Source organism: Embiotoca jacksoni, unplaced genomic scaffold (assembly GCF_022577435.1).
Source record: "Embiotoca jacksoni isolate LCO1_2020_lvr unplaced genomic scaffold, fEmbJac1.0.p SCAF_26, whole genome shotgun sequence".
NCBI classification, from domain to species: Eukaryota; Metazoa; Chordata; class Actinopteri; family Embiotocidae; genus Embiotoca; species Embiotoca jacksoni.
Genome location: NW_027185377.1, coordinates 5618449 through 5635740, shown reverse-complemented (window position 1 = coordinate 5635740; position 17292 = coordinate 5618449). Strand labels below are relative to the sequence as shown.

General features: G+C 41.5%; 1 protein-coding gene across 4 annotated transcripts; it reads right to left on the bottom strand.

Annotated features, from left to right (window-relative positions):
* Nucleotides 1-1773: 1773 nt before the first annotated feature.
* Nucleotides 1774-16248, bottom strand: ldb3b (LIM domain binding 3b). Of its 4 annotated transcripts, none has more exons than XM_069160310.1 (10): nt 16214-16248; nt 15608-15951; nt 11940-12091; nt 11601-11676; nt 7544-7566; nt 5482-5679; nt 4590-4613; nt 3141-3310; nt 2947-2983; nt 1774-2477 (listed from the first exon to the last, which is right to left on the bottom strand). In XM_069160310.1, exons 2-10 carry the CDS (start codon nt 15701-15703, stop codon nt 2381-2383), a joined length of 873 nt encoding a protein of 290 aa, XP_069016411.1. In that variant the 5' UTR covers nt 15704-15951; nt 16214-16248; the 3' UTR covers nt 1774-2380. The 4 variants fall into 4 exon arrangements, with proteins under 4 accessions (XP_069016411.1, XP_069016410.1, XP_069016409.1 ...); XM_069160309.1 differs by having other exon boundaries at nt 16139-16231; XM_069160308.1 differs by having other exon boundaries at nt 16115-16222.
* Between the last annotated feature and the right edge of the window lie 1044 nt (nt 16249-17292).

The window sequence follows — 17292 nt, the reverse complement described above, 5'->3', positions numbered from 1 at the left end:
TAATCTGTGCTCGCGTCGCACAGCTCGACCCAAAGATGTGATTCCTGCTTTCTTTTTCTAATTCAGAGTATTTCCCACTTGAAGTGTGATCAATAAAATAAAAATGTTGTGCTCATTATATGCGTAGTTTTCCTCTGCTTATGTAAATGTTTTGACATCGTGCTTTTTGACCAAGATTTGATTGGAGTAAAGCCCCACTGAGTTACATTATGTTAAGAAAGACAAAGGGAGCACCTGCAGCTATTTGTATTGTTGCAAGAGGAGAGAAAATGCTTCGTCATCTCCACCTGAATGAGTCATAGCTACCCTCTTTCTCATCTTCCTCCTCTTCCTCGCCTTCCCATTTCTCCCAGACGTGCCGAATAAGCAGCACAGCAATTCTGTGGATGATTTTGATTTGACAACAGCTCCATTTTCTATTTTCATTTCATACCTCTTGAATTTCTAATCAAAATGGTGACCAGCAAAATAAATAATTGGAGACAAAAATCAAATCTGCTGCAGAGTCATTGTATTCATGGCACTCTGTTTATATATCTGATAAAAGAGAAGTGTCTGCGTTTTGAACACGTAGATCAGTGAAGTGCTGCTTTGCCGTTGCAGTCAGAGACTGGGTTTGATTTATATAATCACACTGCCCTCTGGTGGTCACAAACCATATGACATCATGACACAGCAATGTACCACTAAAAGGGAGGGTTTTAGGATTATTCTGGATTTTAGTGAACAAATGATAAACTGTAAAATCATCGATATGCAAGACTTTCATTTAAACACGTTGATTTTAAAGCTTTAATGTGAGTGGTGTGTTTAACATAACTTTCAGTCAAGTTTTCAGGGATTTAAATATGAAGGAAGTAAAATATTGTGGCAGTCAAGTCTTAGTCATGTGTCAAATCCTGCTTTTTGTAACCTAAAGCTCCGCAAATCAATTTTTTTTTTATTCATTAGTGGGTTAAAAGACTATTTAATGAGAAAAGGATTGCTTGTAGTGACAAACACACACATAATTATCAGCTGTCTGCAGTTCCCACAGTGTTTTAGCATCTTTAGATGGATTATTTTGCTTTCATAGCTGCAGCTTCATTGATTTTTCCCCATTGCTTATTGCGTTGTTTTTAGAAAGCAACCTAGCTGCGAGTGAAGCAATTAGCCGTTAAACAAACAGATTTCTTTTCTCAAAACTTAAAGGAGCGTTAATGCTTGACTGCCATTTGGCTGGTGGCCACAAACATGACCCCAAATTAATGCTTGAAAAGCTGATGTGTTAATATTGTGTTTCCAGCCTGATCCACTGCCCCCAAGTCGCCACAAAAACCTCAAATTCAAGCCTAAAATCTGGAGCTCCTGATCATTTCCCCTCCAAGTGTCCAATTGTTTTTATACTTATCTCAATCATGACTGAATGACTGAATTACAGCACAAATGGCAAAAAAAATAATAATCCCCTTTATAGGTAGCTTAGTAGCCTGAGGTCTTTTCTGACATAAATCCACTAAACAAAAATCCATTTTGAGAATTCAGTAGTATTAATATTCAGCTCAGTGCAGGGTAATTGAGGCTTTGTCGACTCTGTCATCACATGTTGCCACAAGCGGATAAACAATCATATTACTCTGTCTGAAGCTGTTAGATGCACCTTCTGAGTAAAGTCCTGCTTTGTAGTCAAAACACACAAAACAGAAATGAAAAGAATTGAGGAATGTTTCTACACCAGGCCTTCAGTTTTCATTTCATTTAATCCATGTGTTTACAGCAGCACGCTCAGCCGTATAGTTTTAAGAAAACATTTATTCACATTGATATCAGTCCATTTCTGAGTGCATTTTTACATACTGTATTTGTGCATGTAGATAAATCTCTATGTGTGTGTGTGTGTTTCTCTTCATGTGCCGCCTCATAAACATGCTCATAGTGTTAAAATTCATACGTTTGTGACCGCCGTTTATGTACTTGGGCGTAAAAGAAACATTCCTGCATTTTCACTTGAACACTTAATTTTTGTACAATTTGCCTTTCACTTAAGAGAGACAGAACCCAAACAAACAGGAAACAAAGAAAGAAAAGAAAAGCCCAAAGGTGAGATCAGGTCTCAGCAGCAGACAAGATACATTTGACAAGTGAGCTTATGAACACGTAGCATTCTCACACTAACATTAAGTATCTCGCATACTACTAATGTAGGCTACAACAATATCTCACATTCCTGAGGAGTTCCCTTCTCCTCCTGCTCCTTAATTCTCCCTCCTTCTGTTAACTCCTGTGATTTTGTCCATTTTATTGTTTACATGTAGTCCTCTTCTCTCTCTCTCTCTCTCTCTCTTTCTCTCTCTCTCGCTCTCTCTCTCTCTCTCTCTTTCTGATTATCTCCTTCTCCTTTTTATTCCTGGATGTTTAGGATCTGTGCAGACAGTCCGTGGTGCCAGTTCTTCAGCTTGGCGAAGCGGGGCCCTTTGACCTCCGACTCAAACTTCTCTCTGATGGTGAGTAAGACAAAACAAACCATTATATCAGGTATGTACGTCATTTTTTTTTTTTTTTTTTAAACACAGTTTTAAAGGAATTACTTTAATTTGAGTTAGAAGGATCCCATTCTTAAGTCTGTTTCATTAAGTAGGAAGCTACCGCCAGCAGTTGGTTAGTTTATTTTGGCATAAAGACTGGAAACTGGGCTCTGTGTATAACAGCCTGTCTGAACTACCAAAGCTCCTCATGTCTCATTTGTTTTATCCAAACAAAAATGACACGTTGTGGTTATTTGAGGGCTTCGTGTGCTGGATCATTTCTCAGTGACAACGAGGACCTTCCCGGGGTCTCAACTGGCAGCCCGGTATTTTGTTTTTTCACATTAAATGTTTTCAAGCACTGCCTCAAGTTTTAGAGGTTTTTAAAAAAAATTTTTTAGAGGGCACCTCAGATCACAATGGGTTAAAAGACCCGTCTTACCTCGACTTCGCCAGGGCTTCCTCATCTGGGTCTTGCACTGAAGGGACAGAAATGGAAAAGTGGATATAGTAAAAGTTCATCAGTGAGATGATTACTGAGTAACTGAACAAGAAGTGAGGATTAGCAGTGAGCAGTATTAAGTAGGTAAAGGGTAGGAAAGAAAAACAAAAGAAAGGAGGAATCGGTGTACTGACTGTATTCGGTGCCAGTGATGTGGGCCAGCATCCTGAAGCTCTTAGACTGCAGGTTGGCAGCACGGCGAGCCCATTCAGACATGTCCTGGTGATTCTCTCCTGGCCTGATCACTGCCTGGTACACCGGAGACGCACAGTCTACCACAGGGTCCTTGATGGGCAGAGCTCCACTGCAAAGCAGAAAGTACAGTTAGACCTCTGAGTGTGTAGTATTTACTCTATGTAAAGGCCCAAAATGAAATAAACTCACCATGTGTTAAATGCCCATCATGCACCACCAGCTACAACCATAGGGGTTCTATTACGGCCATCTTTTTTCTGAGTGTGTTTGTGTATTTTTGGTGTTGTGCATAAATTCTTCCTCAAATTACTGGAATTGAAAAGTTGATATGTAGAAGTCTCAAAGTTTTTTTTTGTTTTTTTTTCAAATACAAATGTACTTTTGCTGTCGGAAAAGAGGCAAAATTGCCTCAAACTTGTATACAGTATATACTTTCATTGCATTTCAGCCGTCATTTGGAATTTTCATGATTTCCCTTTCATGAAAACTGGTGCAGTTTATTGGCTGTTTGCTGTCTGACAGTATTTCTTTTATTTTACCACAAGGGGGCATAAATGAGACATTTTTACATCTGCAACTAGTCTCTTAATGTCAGCTGAGAGTTGTCGCAGTTGTTGAGACACACAGCAATGGAAATTAAATGCCATTAAAATAGCATCTCCGTTATTAGCCTTGTTGGTATTGATTTTTATTTAATTATGGGCCGTTATCATGGTCAATTATTACACTTTTGTTCCTTTACGTAGAGAACAGTATGTGGTATTCCTTCATATTCAATGTCTTTCTGTTGTCCTATAGTTTTACTCTGAAGTTGTTGATGGTGAACCGTACAATAAATACTGGAGTGATTTCACAGAGCAGTGTGAGCGGATGGTGCCAGTGTTCTTAAATGAGTGTTAGAAAGTGAGTCGGTACCAATCAGCCAGTAGTTGTTTGAAAACCCGCGAATGGATACTCAGAACATTTCCATGCCATGAAATCCCATCACAAGAAATCCCACGAGGCTCTCAAATCTGTGATGCGATTGGCTGTTCTTTCAGAAAAGACATTTTAATTTAAAAAAAAAATAAATCTGTGAATTTAAAAAAAATCAACACAAATTGCACTCTCACACTTTGGCCGAAGTACCTGTAAGTACTTCCACACACATAATCAAGTCCATGATACCGTCACGGTTAGTGAGTTTGTCCATCAAACACTTTGGTTTGACACAGAAACACAAATGGAAACAAACATAATGTAAACCAGTGGATGCTGTGGAACATTTTCAATGGGATGTTAGTTTATGAGACATATGGAGCGATGCACAAGCGGTCACAAAGTCATGAGACAAAGGAGACACGCGTAAGAGGAGAGGCAGGATGGAAAAGCAGTGCTGCTGTACTTACCCCAAGGGGGAGCCCGCATCCTCACTGAGGTCACAACCAGGGAGGAAAGATGGGGAGGGATGGGTGGAGGGCAGCACAGGTGTGGTTGGTTGGTTGGTTTGATGGAATGAGCAGAGGAAAGTGGGTGAAAGGCACGGAGGAGTACGAGACACAGACAACGAGGAAAAGCCCGGGCGTACACTGCTATACACATCCTATTTGTAGCAGCGGAGCCTTTAACATACGCTCAGAAGCTCCATTTTGGTTGGACAAAGTATCTTAAAAGGACTGTTCACCTAAATTACAAAAACACATTTTCTCACTTCTTGCAGTGGGATCTAGTCACGCAGATAGTTTTGGTTTTACTTTCAAACTATTCGATGTCAGTTGGCAAGATTCCTCTTCACAGAAACACAGCAGTCTCCTGGGTAATTTAACAATGCTGAGAGATACACTTTTTTGGTTGATTTAGATTAATGTTTTGTTTATACTATATCAGCCATCTGCCTGTGAAGCTGATGCTGCGATTAAGGAAAGCATGTGCAAATTAGCCAGTTTAGCTGGGATTAAACACGAGACCATAGTTTGAGAATTTAGTTCAAGTGAACTGATTTAACCATGTATATTATCAGGTTCCAAACTCTGTGGCTTGAGTTCTTTGTTTTCAATGAAAGTAAGAGATTTTAAACTCAGTTTTTTGAGGCAGAAATGTCAGAGGTTGAGATCTCCAAACAAGAAATGGTCCGCTGTGACTATAAGTGAGAAAGTATTTATTCTTGTAATTCGGGTAAACTGACCCTTTAGTTTCTTGACACATGGGCAGGTTGAATCAGGGTGATGTAGTATCAAGTGCGTGAGTGGAGAGGTGGCGTAAAAGACTGGAGAGGGGATTAGTTTGGTTGTGTGACCTCACCCTTCGTGTCCCTTGGCCTGTGACTGCCCCGCGATGGCGTCCATGATGGCGTCCTGTGAGTACATGCTGATAGGTGTGTTGTACTGAGCGTGAACGATCGTGGCCTTTCCTCCCGGACCCCTCACCTCAATGGGCTTGTGGGTGGACAGGGCTGAGTCTTTCAGAGCAATGGGGTTGAAGCTGGGAGTGTACTCCACACTGTCAGAGCCGGGGGAGTGGGGGGTCAAAGGTCAGTGGGTCAAAAAAAGGTGCATGGGGTGAAGGGTTTAAACATGAGACGGGGAGAGGAATTTGGGAGGAAAGAAGCAACAGAGAAAGCACCAAAGCGAAGGAAGGAAACTGGGTCAATGTGCAATAATACAGCTGACCGACAGGGGGAGCCGTTGTACCACTTAATATTAGGTTTCACAGGGACGTCACCTAAAGTGTGGACCCTTAACTACACGCAGTAAATCCACATCACTGTACTGTAGCTGTGTCCCAGCCCCGTAATACAAACTAATTCTAAGCATTTTTAGAGGATGTTGAGTGTTCACCCTAAAAATATGTCTCAATGTAGACTAACTCAGATTAATTCTTGCAAAAATTTGAATATACATTTTAACAACCAGTAATAAAAGCATAGTGACAACTTTTTTACTTTATTATTAATATACTTGCCCTGGATTTCATCGCCCTATAATTATTATGTACTTATTTCAGTGTAATGTTCCAATATTTTTAATGACCTTGTAGAGTATAGATAAATTTATTCAATCAGATGTATCAAGGCGATTTGCTAACCTTTTACCTGCAGTTCTCTGTTCGCAGTATGTTCACAAAAAGCGCTTTTCTTTTTAGTTTCTCTGCGTAACCTGGAGGTTACAAAGTCTCTAAAGGTGGAGTTGCACTTTCAAAGTTTGGAATTATTTTTGGAAATCACTTTACAAACTCAAAATCTCATTGCCCTAATTAGAGCCTGTGCATAAACTTGTTTTAATTGTTGTTTAATTATGACTTTAAAGCCACCAAGTGTAAAAAAGTTTAAAAAGTTTAAAAAAAAAAAGAAGTTTGCACCCTCCAGAGGTGCCATCAGAAAACACACTTTCATGAACATCTGTGCACTCAACTACCACTCGTGCAAAGGAGGAATTGTCAATTAGATTGACCTCAGTTTGATTTTTGTCAATCACTAAGGTCTTGTACTCTAAATGAACATTATGCATACTCACAGAATAAATATTTCACATGGAACTGGGACACAGCATGTTTACTTAAAAAGGTTATTTTCCACCATGACTAAGAGCAGAATAACTACACTCTAATGACAAAATACAAGCTTTAACTTGAGGGAAACAATAATTAAAGCTGACATAGCAGTCCAAAAAAAAATAATTAAATCAAACATGCTAATATTCAAAACAACCAGCAGGCCTTGTTTAAAATGACACGCTGAAGCACGCACATACACACATCCCAAATATGTTCATAATGCTACGACCAAACATGGATGTATAAAGCACACATGATGCTGTCGTCATGCCTTTACATACAGCAATATTCTGTATATTGCTAAAAGGACCGGCAGAGGTGGAAAACACAGATAGTTCTCACAGTACGATATAAGCTCAATATTTAGATAATTAAGTTAAGAAGTATCAGCACTAAAATCTACAAACGATTTTACAAGGACTAAAAGTATTTATCCGGTGTTAATGTGTATACAGTGCTATATTGTAGCCTAGTATGTTACATTTTTATCTATGAAGTAAATATCACTAAGATAAAGGTAGTGAAGGATAAAGTACATTAATTTCCTATGTAATGTAGAAAATATACTCTGTAAGTAGATGTATTTTTTTTTTTTCACCTTGCACTTCTTAGGACCTGACGATGCTGTTAATGACATGATTTATGAGTTATTGTAGCCGCAACCTGGAAACAAATGACCGGCACAACACACACACACAGGAATCCATGTTGGACACAACTTCACTCCAAAACGAAGATCTCTAAACACTAATATCTTTGTCTACGGTTTACTTCATGCACGGGAGATGCTGAGAAATGGGACGGTACTGACTTTGCGGCTGTGTTTGCGATAACCTGAAAACGCACGGACAGGAAGAGACAGACAGAGAAGGAGAGAATGTGGTGAATCACTGGAGGTATTTTGGTGCTAACAATAGCCCCCCCACCACCACACCCCCACGCCCCCACCCCGTGTGTGTTCGCAGGAAACTATCCAACTACAGTGGTCTTCTGTAATCCCACGTACAGGTCAGAATAGCAGGCGTCCGTCACCCCTGCGATATTTCCCTGCTCCCCCCCTGCATCCCCAGGAGTGACTGACAAGAGCAGGAGCCTTTCAGTCACATGACACAGGACAGGGCGAGGACACATTTAGCCCAGAACGGACAGAAATATACACAGCTACACAAACACAACACAAACCTCCTGATCCACTTAAGCCTCTCACTTTTACGCCAACATCTAACAGTGCAATGCATGGTAGAGATTTTACTTTTTATTCACTTGTACCAAGATTTTGTCACAGTTTGATAGAAGATGAGACTTTTAGGGGTTTCCCCCTGTAATCAGCTGCTCCAGTAAAAGTAAATGTCTCAAGTACATTTTACCCACATAAATCAAACATGAAGATTACATTTTTATGTTTCGATCGCATTCTGGGGCACCGTAATGCGCATGTTACTTTGAAGGAACAGTCATCGAGTTATTAAGTCTTTTAAAATGGTTGTGAGGAAGCCTAAGTACGTGACAATAGTTAATAACCAAAGCCATAACATTAAAACCACTGAGGCATTGAATACAATACAACAGCCCAGCAGTAAATCCTCCCTTCATATGGATTATAATGTTCAGTTGTTGTTAAATAGGATTGAGAGAGGTGTTGATTTATTTTAATGATCATTTTGGAGACGGTAATTTATGGTGCTGTTAAACGGCACTGAGACGTGTTCCTAACCTTTTGTACCTCCCGTTTAAATGATTTCGGGTGATAAAATATTATGAACACCCCTCGGTATAACACACCACAAATTACAGTCTCCGCAACGCCCATTAAATTAAATCAACACTTCTTTCAATCAGATTGAATAATAAGTGAACATTAGAATTCCTTGTGAAGGGACGATTTATTGCTGGACTGTTTTATTATACTTAATGCTTCCCCTGACAGTGATTTTGATGTTATGGCTAATTTGGTCTATAATTTTAAGTGCTGTGTCAGACTTTGTCTTTTTATTCAAGTGTGGCCTGTTTCTGCTGATATTTGGATGATGTTTATCTGCTACTAAGTTTTTTTTTCATGACGTGAGAGGAAGGCAGGGTACCTGATAATTATTGTACAATGATTTTTTTTGGGGGGTTTAATTTTCAGGTTGAAACTTGTAGAACGAAAGTAACAATATCTGACTGAGGCCGCCAGAAAATCTGACCTTACTACTAAAAATGAACCAACTAGAATTGACGCCTCCGCCAAGCAGTTTACATTCAGGTTTGTTTAACGCCTGTGCAGAGGCATAAAAATATGCCGCATCTTAGGTATTCTGCCATTTTGTCATCTGTTTTAAAGACCGTAGAACTGGTAAGAACACATAACTCAGCCAGGGTGTTCATCTGTATAGTACATGATGTGTTCAGGGTACAGTAGGTTACCATGTGGGACATCTCCCTGTAGATGGATGGGGGAGGAGGGGGGGTTCGTCTTATCCCAGGTATGGTATTTGGGGGATTCGGGATGACGGTGTGTAACCAGAGCGGAACGTTCCAAAACCGTGTACAACAGCTGCTCTCTCCTGTGTGTGCGTGTGTGTGTGTGTGTGTGTGTGTGTGTGTGTGTGTGTGTGTGTGTGTGTGTCCATCCATCCGTCCGTCCGTCCATCTGTCCATGTGTGTGTCCGTGCGTGTGTCCATGTGTGTGTGTGTGTGTCCGTGTGTGTGTGTGCGCCCATGTACTCAGTGAGGTGGGGCTCCTGGCCTGACACAGCCGTCATCGTCCTGTGCTCTGCCCGGAGCACATTTCCTGACACCTGACTTACCGTTGGCCGTTACTGTAAAGTAGCTCGGCTCCAGAGGGGAAACGCATTAGGGGAGACTGATACCTGGATGTGATATGTCAGAGGCCAAGCACATTACACCCTTAATTAACCTCCGCAAGTATTCCATGACTGAGTCCTCGCGCATACTCATGCCACCCCTCTAAGGAGAGTCCCCTCAATGGCGACCGCAACTTTACTCAAAATGAACTCTATATAAGCTTTTGTGACAAACAGCTCGGGCAGGAGAAAGCTGCCATTAGACGAAGCCAACATAAATCTATTTGGCACACATATGTGGTATCTGTTTCAGATAAAGTCTGGTGATGTTCCACATTATTCTTGTTGTCAATAAATCCCATATCAAGTCCAAAACCGACAATGTGTTGACAGCAGAAAATATTGTCTGTGTAAGCAAAGCCTGATATAGTTTATTCATACAGGGACATTTTTCCTCATTGCTAGGAATATATGGGCATTGTAGTTTATGTCGTGTCAATCCAACATGTTCCTCCAGGCAAAAATACTCAGTAGAGCACCAAAATAAATAATTATAAAATATTCAAATATATAAAGTGCCTAGCTGTTTTTACGAAATAGAGCTTTAAAAAAAACAAAAAAAACAAAACGTGTAATTGTGACCTTACTAATTCATTGTTGATTTGGTCTTTTTTGGGGATTTGTTCATAAACAAAACAAAACCAACAAACAAACCCCCCAAAAATTACTTGGTTTTCCCTCATTTTGTAATCCAGAATTTGTAGCAAGGGAAAGGGAATCTTTAAATAATTCAGTTATGACTCTATGATGCAGTCGAAGTGATCCACAGAAAGGCTATTTTGCAGCTTTTGTAATAATCAATTGATAATGGTTTGAATAATGTTTTAGACAAAATGGTAAAAAAATAAATAAAAGACTGGTTTCCATTTTTTGATTATATGTATTTTTTTGCAGTCTTCTATGATAGGTCGGACAAAACAAAACAGTTCTACAGACATCTACTCTACTTTATTTAAAAATAAGAAAATGTGTTATTTCAGACTAAAGAGTTTGTCCCATTCGCAAGAAACTCATTCATATCTTCTTTTAACTACTTTTCTTTTTAACTTTAAAAGACTTTTCTGAACGGCATCTGTAACATTTGAATTGAGCGCCTCTCGACCTTTAGTGAGGTTTCTCAGATCTGCCTGTAATAAACATCCCCATACCACCCCGTATGATCTCGTGCTATTCTGTTACCTGGATGCAGTCCAGGTATGTTTGTGTGTACGCTCCCGAAATAGTGCCACGTGTGAGAGGATTGAATACTGGGACGGCAATGGAAAGTTCTGAGATCATTTTCTCATCGTGGTCCTGTTAATGCGGGGTTAAACGAGGGGGAGTGTGACTTCATTCCTCTGGAGTGAAAAGCAAGATTTCTGTGAGATTATAGTGCACGAGCTTGGAGGGTGGTGCTGGTTTGGGGATGGAAGGAGTTAAATCTTCTTCCCTCAGTGTTGCTTCACTGGAGATAAGTGTGCTAACCTACCCCAGTGATGAAAGTCTCCCGGCGGCTGCTGATCCCTCGCCTAACTTGCCCTGCATTTTCATCATTTCTCTCAGAGTTTCAGGGGAGTAAAGGCCGATCGGGGAATTGTACTGCCCACGTTGGCTTAGCGGAGATCCCGCCGCTGGGAAGAGATTTCTTTTGCAGGGTGTTTGATCCTGGAGGATTCCTCTAGACCCCGGCTCCTCCGTTTGACTTTCTCCTGCAAAATGTTCCTCTTGTAACTCCTTAAAAAATGGAAGAATGTCAAGATAGATATATTGAGAGCAGCGGGTTTTGTCTTTATTTTCCTGACACTTGGTTGGTGTTTGCTGACCTCTGACCTCCCTGCAGTTGCACTGTGAATATTATACACTAGAGGGCAGCAGGACTCTGCCTGATGGCACCGTTATGGAATAGTTGTGATATTCTTACAAACATGTACAGGACAAGAATACAAAACACATATGACAGACGTATATACAAATATGTAGAATTTGGTATTTTTGCGTGTGTGTGTCTGTTGGTTTACGCGATGAGACTGGGTGTGTTTATACCTTCTGGTGAGCGATGACTGGCATGGGTGAGTCCATTCTTGGAGTTGCTGTGGGAACTGGAGCAGGACGTCTTGATCTGTAAATTATACAACAAAATATATCTTTAAAATGAACTGTCCTCACGTGCTCAGGTGCGTACGTTCGAGAGGGGTTTTGTAACATCACCAGTTTAGGAGGTAATCCTGGACCAGTATGTTACTTAGTCTGAATTGGAAACTTAAATGAAGCTCCGGTCCGCTGAGAATGAACTTTTTTAAGTGAAGACAATCCAGAAGTCAGACAACATTAGTTGGGGGTAAGTGTTTGCATATAGGTGTGTATAAGTGCGCGGCTGTTTACTTCAGCATTGAGAGCGACAGATTGTTGTTGGCAGACTTGATCTTGTTCTGGGCCTCCAGGTGTGTCATCCCGTCGGTGGTGACCCCATCGATGACTGAGATGATGTCGCCCTGGGCCAGGCTGCCGCCCGCTGCCTTGCTGCCGGGGGTTATCTATGAAGGGGGACAACAGAGCGGATCAAACTCGGACCGCCGACACAGGTTCCTCAGGAAACTGAAAACAAATGCGGTTACATATTGTACAAATTTCTGCATGCTAGGTTTACATCTGTGGGCGGGTGTGAAATTACAAGCTAAAAGCTTTTATGCGAATCAGGAAAAATACAAAATGTAAATTAGGATTTAAATAATTTGGTCGCAGGACTGTTCAGTTTTGTCTTCAACTCCAGCTCAAAACACCGTTACAGCTCCGCTTACGTGTGACTTCCACTGTAGCGCCTAACTACCCACAGTTATTTATGCTGTCTGTGTAGCAGCTCAGTAAATAAGCCTTAAAGGTTGGAGAAGAGAAAAGCTGATGAAGCAAAAAATACAAATCCTTCAGCTCTGCAGATGAAGTCGTGATAAAACGTGTGCGTTATGTTAATCGACAGAGCAGAGTCCCGTTTTGACTACCGAGTCTCCGCAGCAGCAACTGGGGCAGTCTGACACTGAAATAAACGAGTAGAAAAGTAGCGGGATTTCAGAGACACAAAGTGTGGAGAACAGAATAGTCCTATTTCTGATGTTAAGAAAGTTTGCTGTTCTAATGGATGGAGCCGGCTAACAAGACAGGGATCCAGTATTTGAGGGAGGCGGACTCTGAAAAACTGAACGTACTGCCGCAAAATGCTTTTGTTCTTGAGACAATATGAACTATTGCTGTACAGTTTTTTAATCACCATTTTCAATTACCCTTCATATATTGACCTTCACTTTAATCCCCTGCTTTGCGGCTCTGCTACAAAGCCAGACTTTAGCTGATAAACCACACAGAGAGGAAGCTTAAGTGAGCTGGGAGGCCCGGGGCATACAGTATTGGTTCTAGACTTACAGTCAACTCGTTAAAGAGTTAAAAATAAGCAACGCTGTTGATGCCTGTGGCTTCACTGTGATTGACCCCACTGAGCCCCCCCTCCATCCCTCAAACTCAAACTCACACACACACACACACACACACACACACACACACACACACACACACACACACACACACACACACACACACACACACCTGCTACTGACGTTCATGCAAGACTTCCCTGATTGATCTTATTTCTATTTACATAAATGTTTGTCCTTTTCTCTACAATCCACGTTTTACCTAAACTGCGTCACACTTTCTCTGTTCTGGTCATCGTCTCGTGTGCTTGTTCCTTCTCTCAACCTTCCTCCCTTTGTGTCTACTTTTTTGCAGCTTTATGTCCTTTGATATTTAAATTCCAGTCATTACGCGTGTGTGTAAAGTAGAGCTACGGAAGGCAGTAAAGCAAGGTGATAGCAGGTGGAGAAAAATAATTTCTGAATGGCTGCCCCAGTGTAATCAAGCACACATTGTATATAGACGCATAAAACTGCCTGAGCAATCTGTCATGCACGTTTTCATATGTATCAAAGACTGCCGATATAACAAGAAGACAAACAGGAGATGGGGGGGGGGTGAAGAATGAGTCCTTGAAAATTGGTTGTGAATGTTGAAAATGAATGAAGGCTCTTACAGTATGTGTAAATGCGTTAGATCAATCAATTAGACACGTTTTTTTCACCTCTTTTTTTTTCCGGGTGCACGAGCTCAGGTCGGTAGCCAATCAGAGAGCTGTTCATTCATTTAGAAATATCTCGGCCTCTAGAGAGCATGTAAATAGACTGAAAGGCCATGGATGACACATAGCAAGAGGGTCAGGATTAGGGTTGGTATTCTATTTCAGACAAATTATATATATATATTATTTAACTGTGACGATGGCAGTAATGATTTCAAATAAAACAAAAAGAGTTTGTCATGTCACTTATTTGATGTTCAGTGCTTTAGCTTGCCTTACCGGATGAAAGGAATCTACTGTCCTCCTTCCTCTTTCCTTTCTTAATTCTTGGCAAAAGAAGGCTGAAATCCAAACCGCGGCAGTGTTACGTCAAACTGTAATGTCACCCCGAGATGTCATGTCAAGCTGCAGACTTTTATGTTAACCTGTCAGGACCCGTCACCGCCACAGGATGAACACAAATCCAATGATACTATGTTCTACCCGAGACAAATAAAAGCCCCTCCTCCCCCCTTTGTTGCCGTAAGACCGGGATCAGAAGACAATAACCTAACAGGTGTCTGGAGCTGTGAATCAAAGTGACACCGCCTGATCACCAGCTGACCATCATTCAGGGCTGAACAATGAGGAGCTGAGACAGCAGAGTTAATATCCACACATCATGGCCTCTGCCTCAGTCCTCTTCTCTCATTTCCTGAATCAACCCCCCATCCATCTGTTGCTCCACAGGAGCGCCTCCAAAAGCTGAAACCAAAAACTGACGAGAAGCGAGGAATAAAGCTTACTAAAGGTAACACAAGCTGCCACGAGGTTCCCCGCGCTCCCTCGCCACTTTCCCGTCCCGTTCCCACCCCTCTCCATCCATCCAGCTCTCCTCCGATGCTATTTAAAGGAAATGCTGTAAATACACCAACAGTCCTGCCAGAGAGGGAGAGAGACACCTCATCTCTCGGCTGAACACTGATTTCATTTGAACACTTTTTAGGCATTCTTTAAAATCTCGGTTGAGAATATTTAATGCTCTTTATAAGTTTGTTTCTAGTAAATCTTCATCTGTCATTTGCAGCCGTGGGAACGAGTCCAACTTTTTCATGTTGTAGGTTCACTTCACGCAGCCGCACCTCGACTCCTGTAAAGCTATTCCTGTCTTTTCCACTGGCGCTCTATTCTGGAAATCTCTGTGGAGATAACATCGGAGCCTCCCGGTCATCATCACGGACAGCAACATTACATAACCGCTGCTCAGCCACCGCTCACACGTACACAAATCACACCTGCGCGCACCCGTATCACACGCTTTACTACAGTATGCACATGCACAGACAGAAGCTTGATGTCTGATATTGTTAAACCAGGTGAAAAGGATCAAACTTTGGCCAAATGTGGTTTGCAAATAGAAACTTTCCTGGTTACACTTAATTATTTTAAAGGACTGTATCTTACAATGCAGGAGGTCCTATAATACAAGTTTTGCACCGACATTCATTTAAAACGGACACTAAATGTAATTAACTGGAAGTAGATTTGAAAAAAACTTTAACTTTTGTGTGTAATTAGTTTTTTACTGCGACACCTTCAAAAGTTTTCAACTGCAAATCACCAAAATGCTGATTCGTCAAATATTGAAGAAGAAATAGATGATAAAACAGAAGCTTTGTGAAGTTAGAGGCACAATGAGCTCTGTGTTTACATTACTGTGCTCTGTGTTTTTTTAAAAATTATTTTTCAGTAAATAAGTCAATCAGTGCACCTTGGTCTCAGCTGAAGATCTTTTAGTTTCAGTTTGAATGCATTGTTTCGTCACAGCAGATTATCAGTTTGCCGTCGATCGTGAGCTATTTTATCAATGTCACACCGCTTGTTACTTTCTCTTTATTTGTAAGTTGCTTTGTCACAACAAATCCTGTGAGGGTGACTCTGTCCTTACCCTGGAGATGGTGAGGGGCATATTGAAGTCCTTTCCTCCCTGTAGTCTGAAGCCCCATGGAGCGGGGCCCTTCAGAGTCACTGTGTACGAACTCATCTTCGGCTAAATGTCAACACTCCTCCTGCTAACAACTCCTGCTGGCTGTGCGGCTTCTCCTCCGGTTCGGTGTGTCCTTGTTCTCCGTCCTCCCTCTGCTATCCTTTAGTCCCAGCCGGTGCCTCGGTGGTCGCTTCTCTTCGGTCAGCCCTGGCTTCACAGCCGTCTCTCTTTGTCTGCTAACAGCTCTCGGGACAAACACCCTGGGGTGGTGCTGGTGGGTGGGTGGGTCAGGTGCTGTGGAACCTCTGAGACACACAAATGGAAACACACACACACACACACACACACACACACACACACACACACACACACACGCACACAGGCACACAGGCATGCATTTGTACACACGGTGGAGAGCCAAGCTGAGCCAGTGCAGAAAAACAATAAATTGACTCTTCAGACTCTTACCCTGAAATCAAAAACTCAACAAACCTCAAGTCTGTGAAAGTGCAAAGTCTCAAAAAGTCAACATTAAAGTTAATATTAAGGTGGAGAAGAGTTTCTTGCCTGCAGGGTTGCTGAGGGTGAGGGACAGACAGCCTAAGAATAGCTGAGACGAGCAGATGCATAGGGGCCCTGGCCCGTATAAGGCCTGTAACACGAAGCCCCAGAATGCTTCACTGCCGATTCATATTGCCGATATAGACCCCTCTTACTGCAACACATTCTCTCTCTCACTCTCTCTCACTCTCTCTCACTCTCTCTTGGTGCTATCAGTTCATGCTGCTGGAACTCTTATTATCTGTAATCAGTCTTTGTGCTCTGATGTCATTCGCTTTCCAGTTTTGCAGTCTTTCATTGTGCCCGAGAAAGGAAACAACAAATTACCCAGCGCCGATTCTACAGAAACACTCGCACCAAACTGATTATGCTGCCAGTTCTCTGTCTGTGTGTTTCCACGGGGAGCAATTTAATGAGCAACCAACCACAGCTGTTAAAGTTAAATGAGCACAGACAGCAGACTCAGACATTGGTTAATAAGTAGTGACATGCTGCAGTTTTTTTAATATCCCGTTCTGATTTTTTTGTGAATCAGTTCTGAGTCGCACACCTCCGAACTGACAGGTTTGTGTACCGGTGTGATACTAAACACCTGATTTGTTTGTGACACGAAAAAGCGTGTTTGATCGCAGAGCAGCGGGTGAACACGAGCCGTCGCTCAAGACTAATCGATGCCCGGGACTCCAAATTGATGACACGCTTAGTTGGAAATCCCATTTCAGATAGATTTACTGCAATTTACTAAGTCTACTCCAGTAGTCTCTTACACCGAAGTCCAGGTTTTACTTTCCTCAACTTTAAATTTCTTTCAACTTTTGAAATTTGGTTTGCTGCCAGGCATGAAATATATAACAAATATAGAAAAAAATGTCACGATAAGATTTTACGAAAATCAATCAACATTAAAGCAATTTGAAATATAAAACATGTAAAAAGTACAGCATATCATCAATGAGTGTCCAAATATCTACTTAGCAACGACATCAACATTCATTTCGTTCATGGTCGTGAAAGTGATACTGGACTGCGTCTGAAAATCCAATCACCTTGTCACTAGTTTTCCGCACAATTATTTTTCTGCAATT

Excerpts from the sequence above, each read along its gene's own strand:
- ldb3b (XM_069160310.1), bottom strand. The coding sequence starts at position 15,703 with ATGAGTTCGTACACAGTGACTCTGAAGGGCCCCGCTCCATGGGGCTTC. Across the intron at positions 3,311-4,589 it reads GATGCGGGCTCCCCCTTGGG|TGGAGCTCTGCCCATCAAGG; the intron begins GTAAGTACAGCA and ends TCTGCTTTGCAG. Across the intron at positions 2,478-2,946 it reads GAAGCCCTGGCGAAGTCGAG|AGAGAAGTTTGAGTCGGAGG; the intron begins GTAAGACGGGTC and ends ACTCACCATCAG.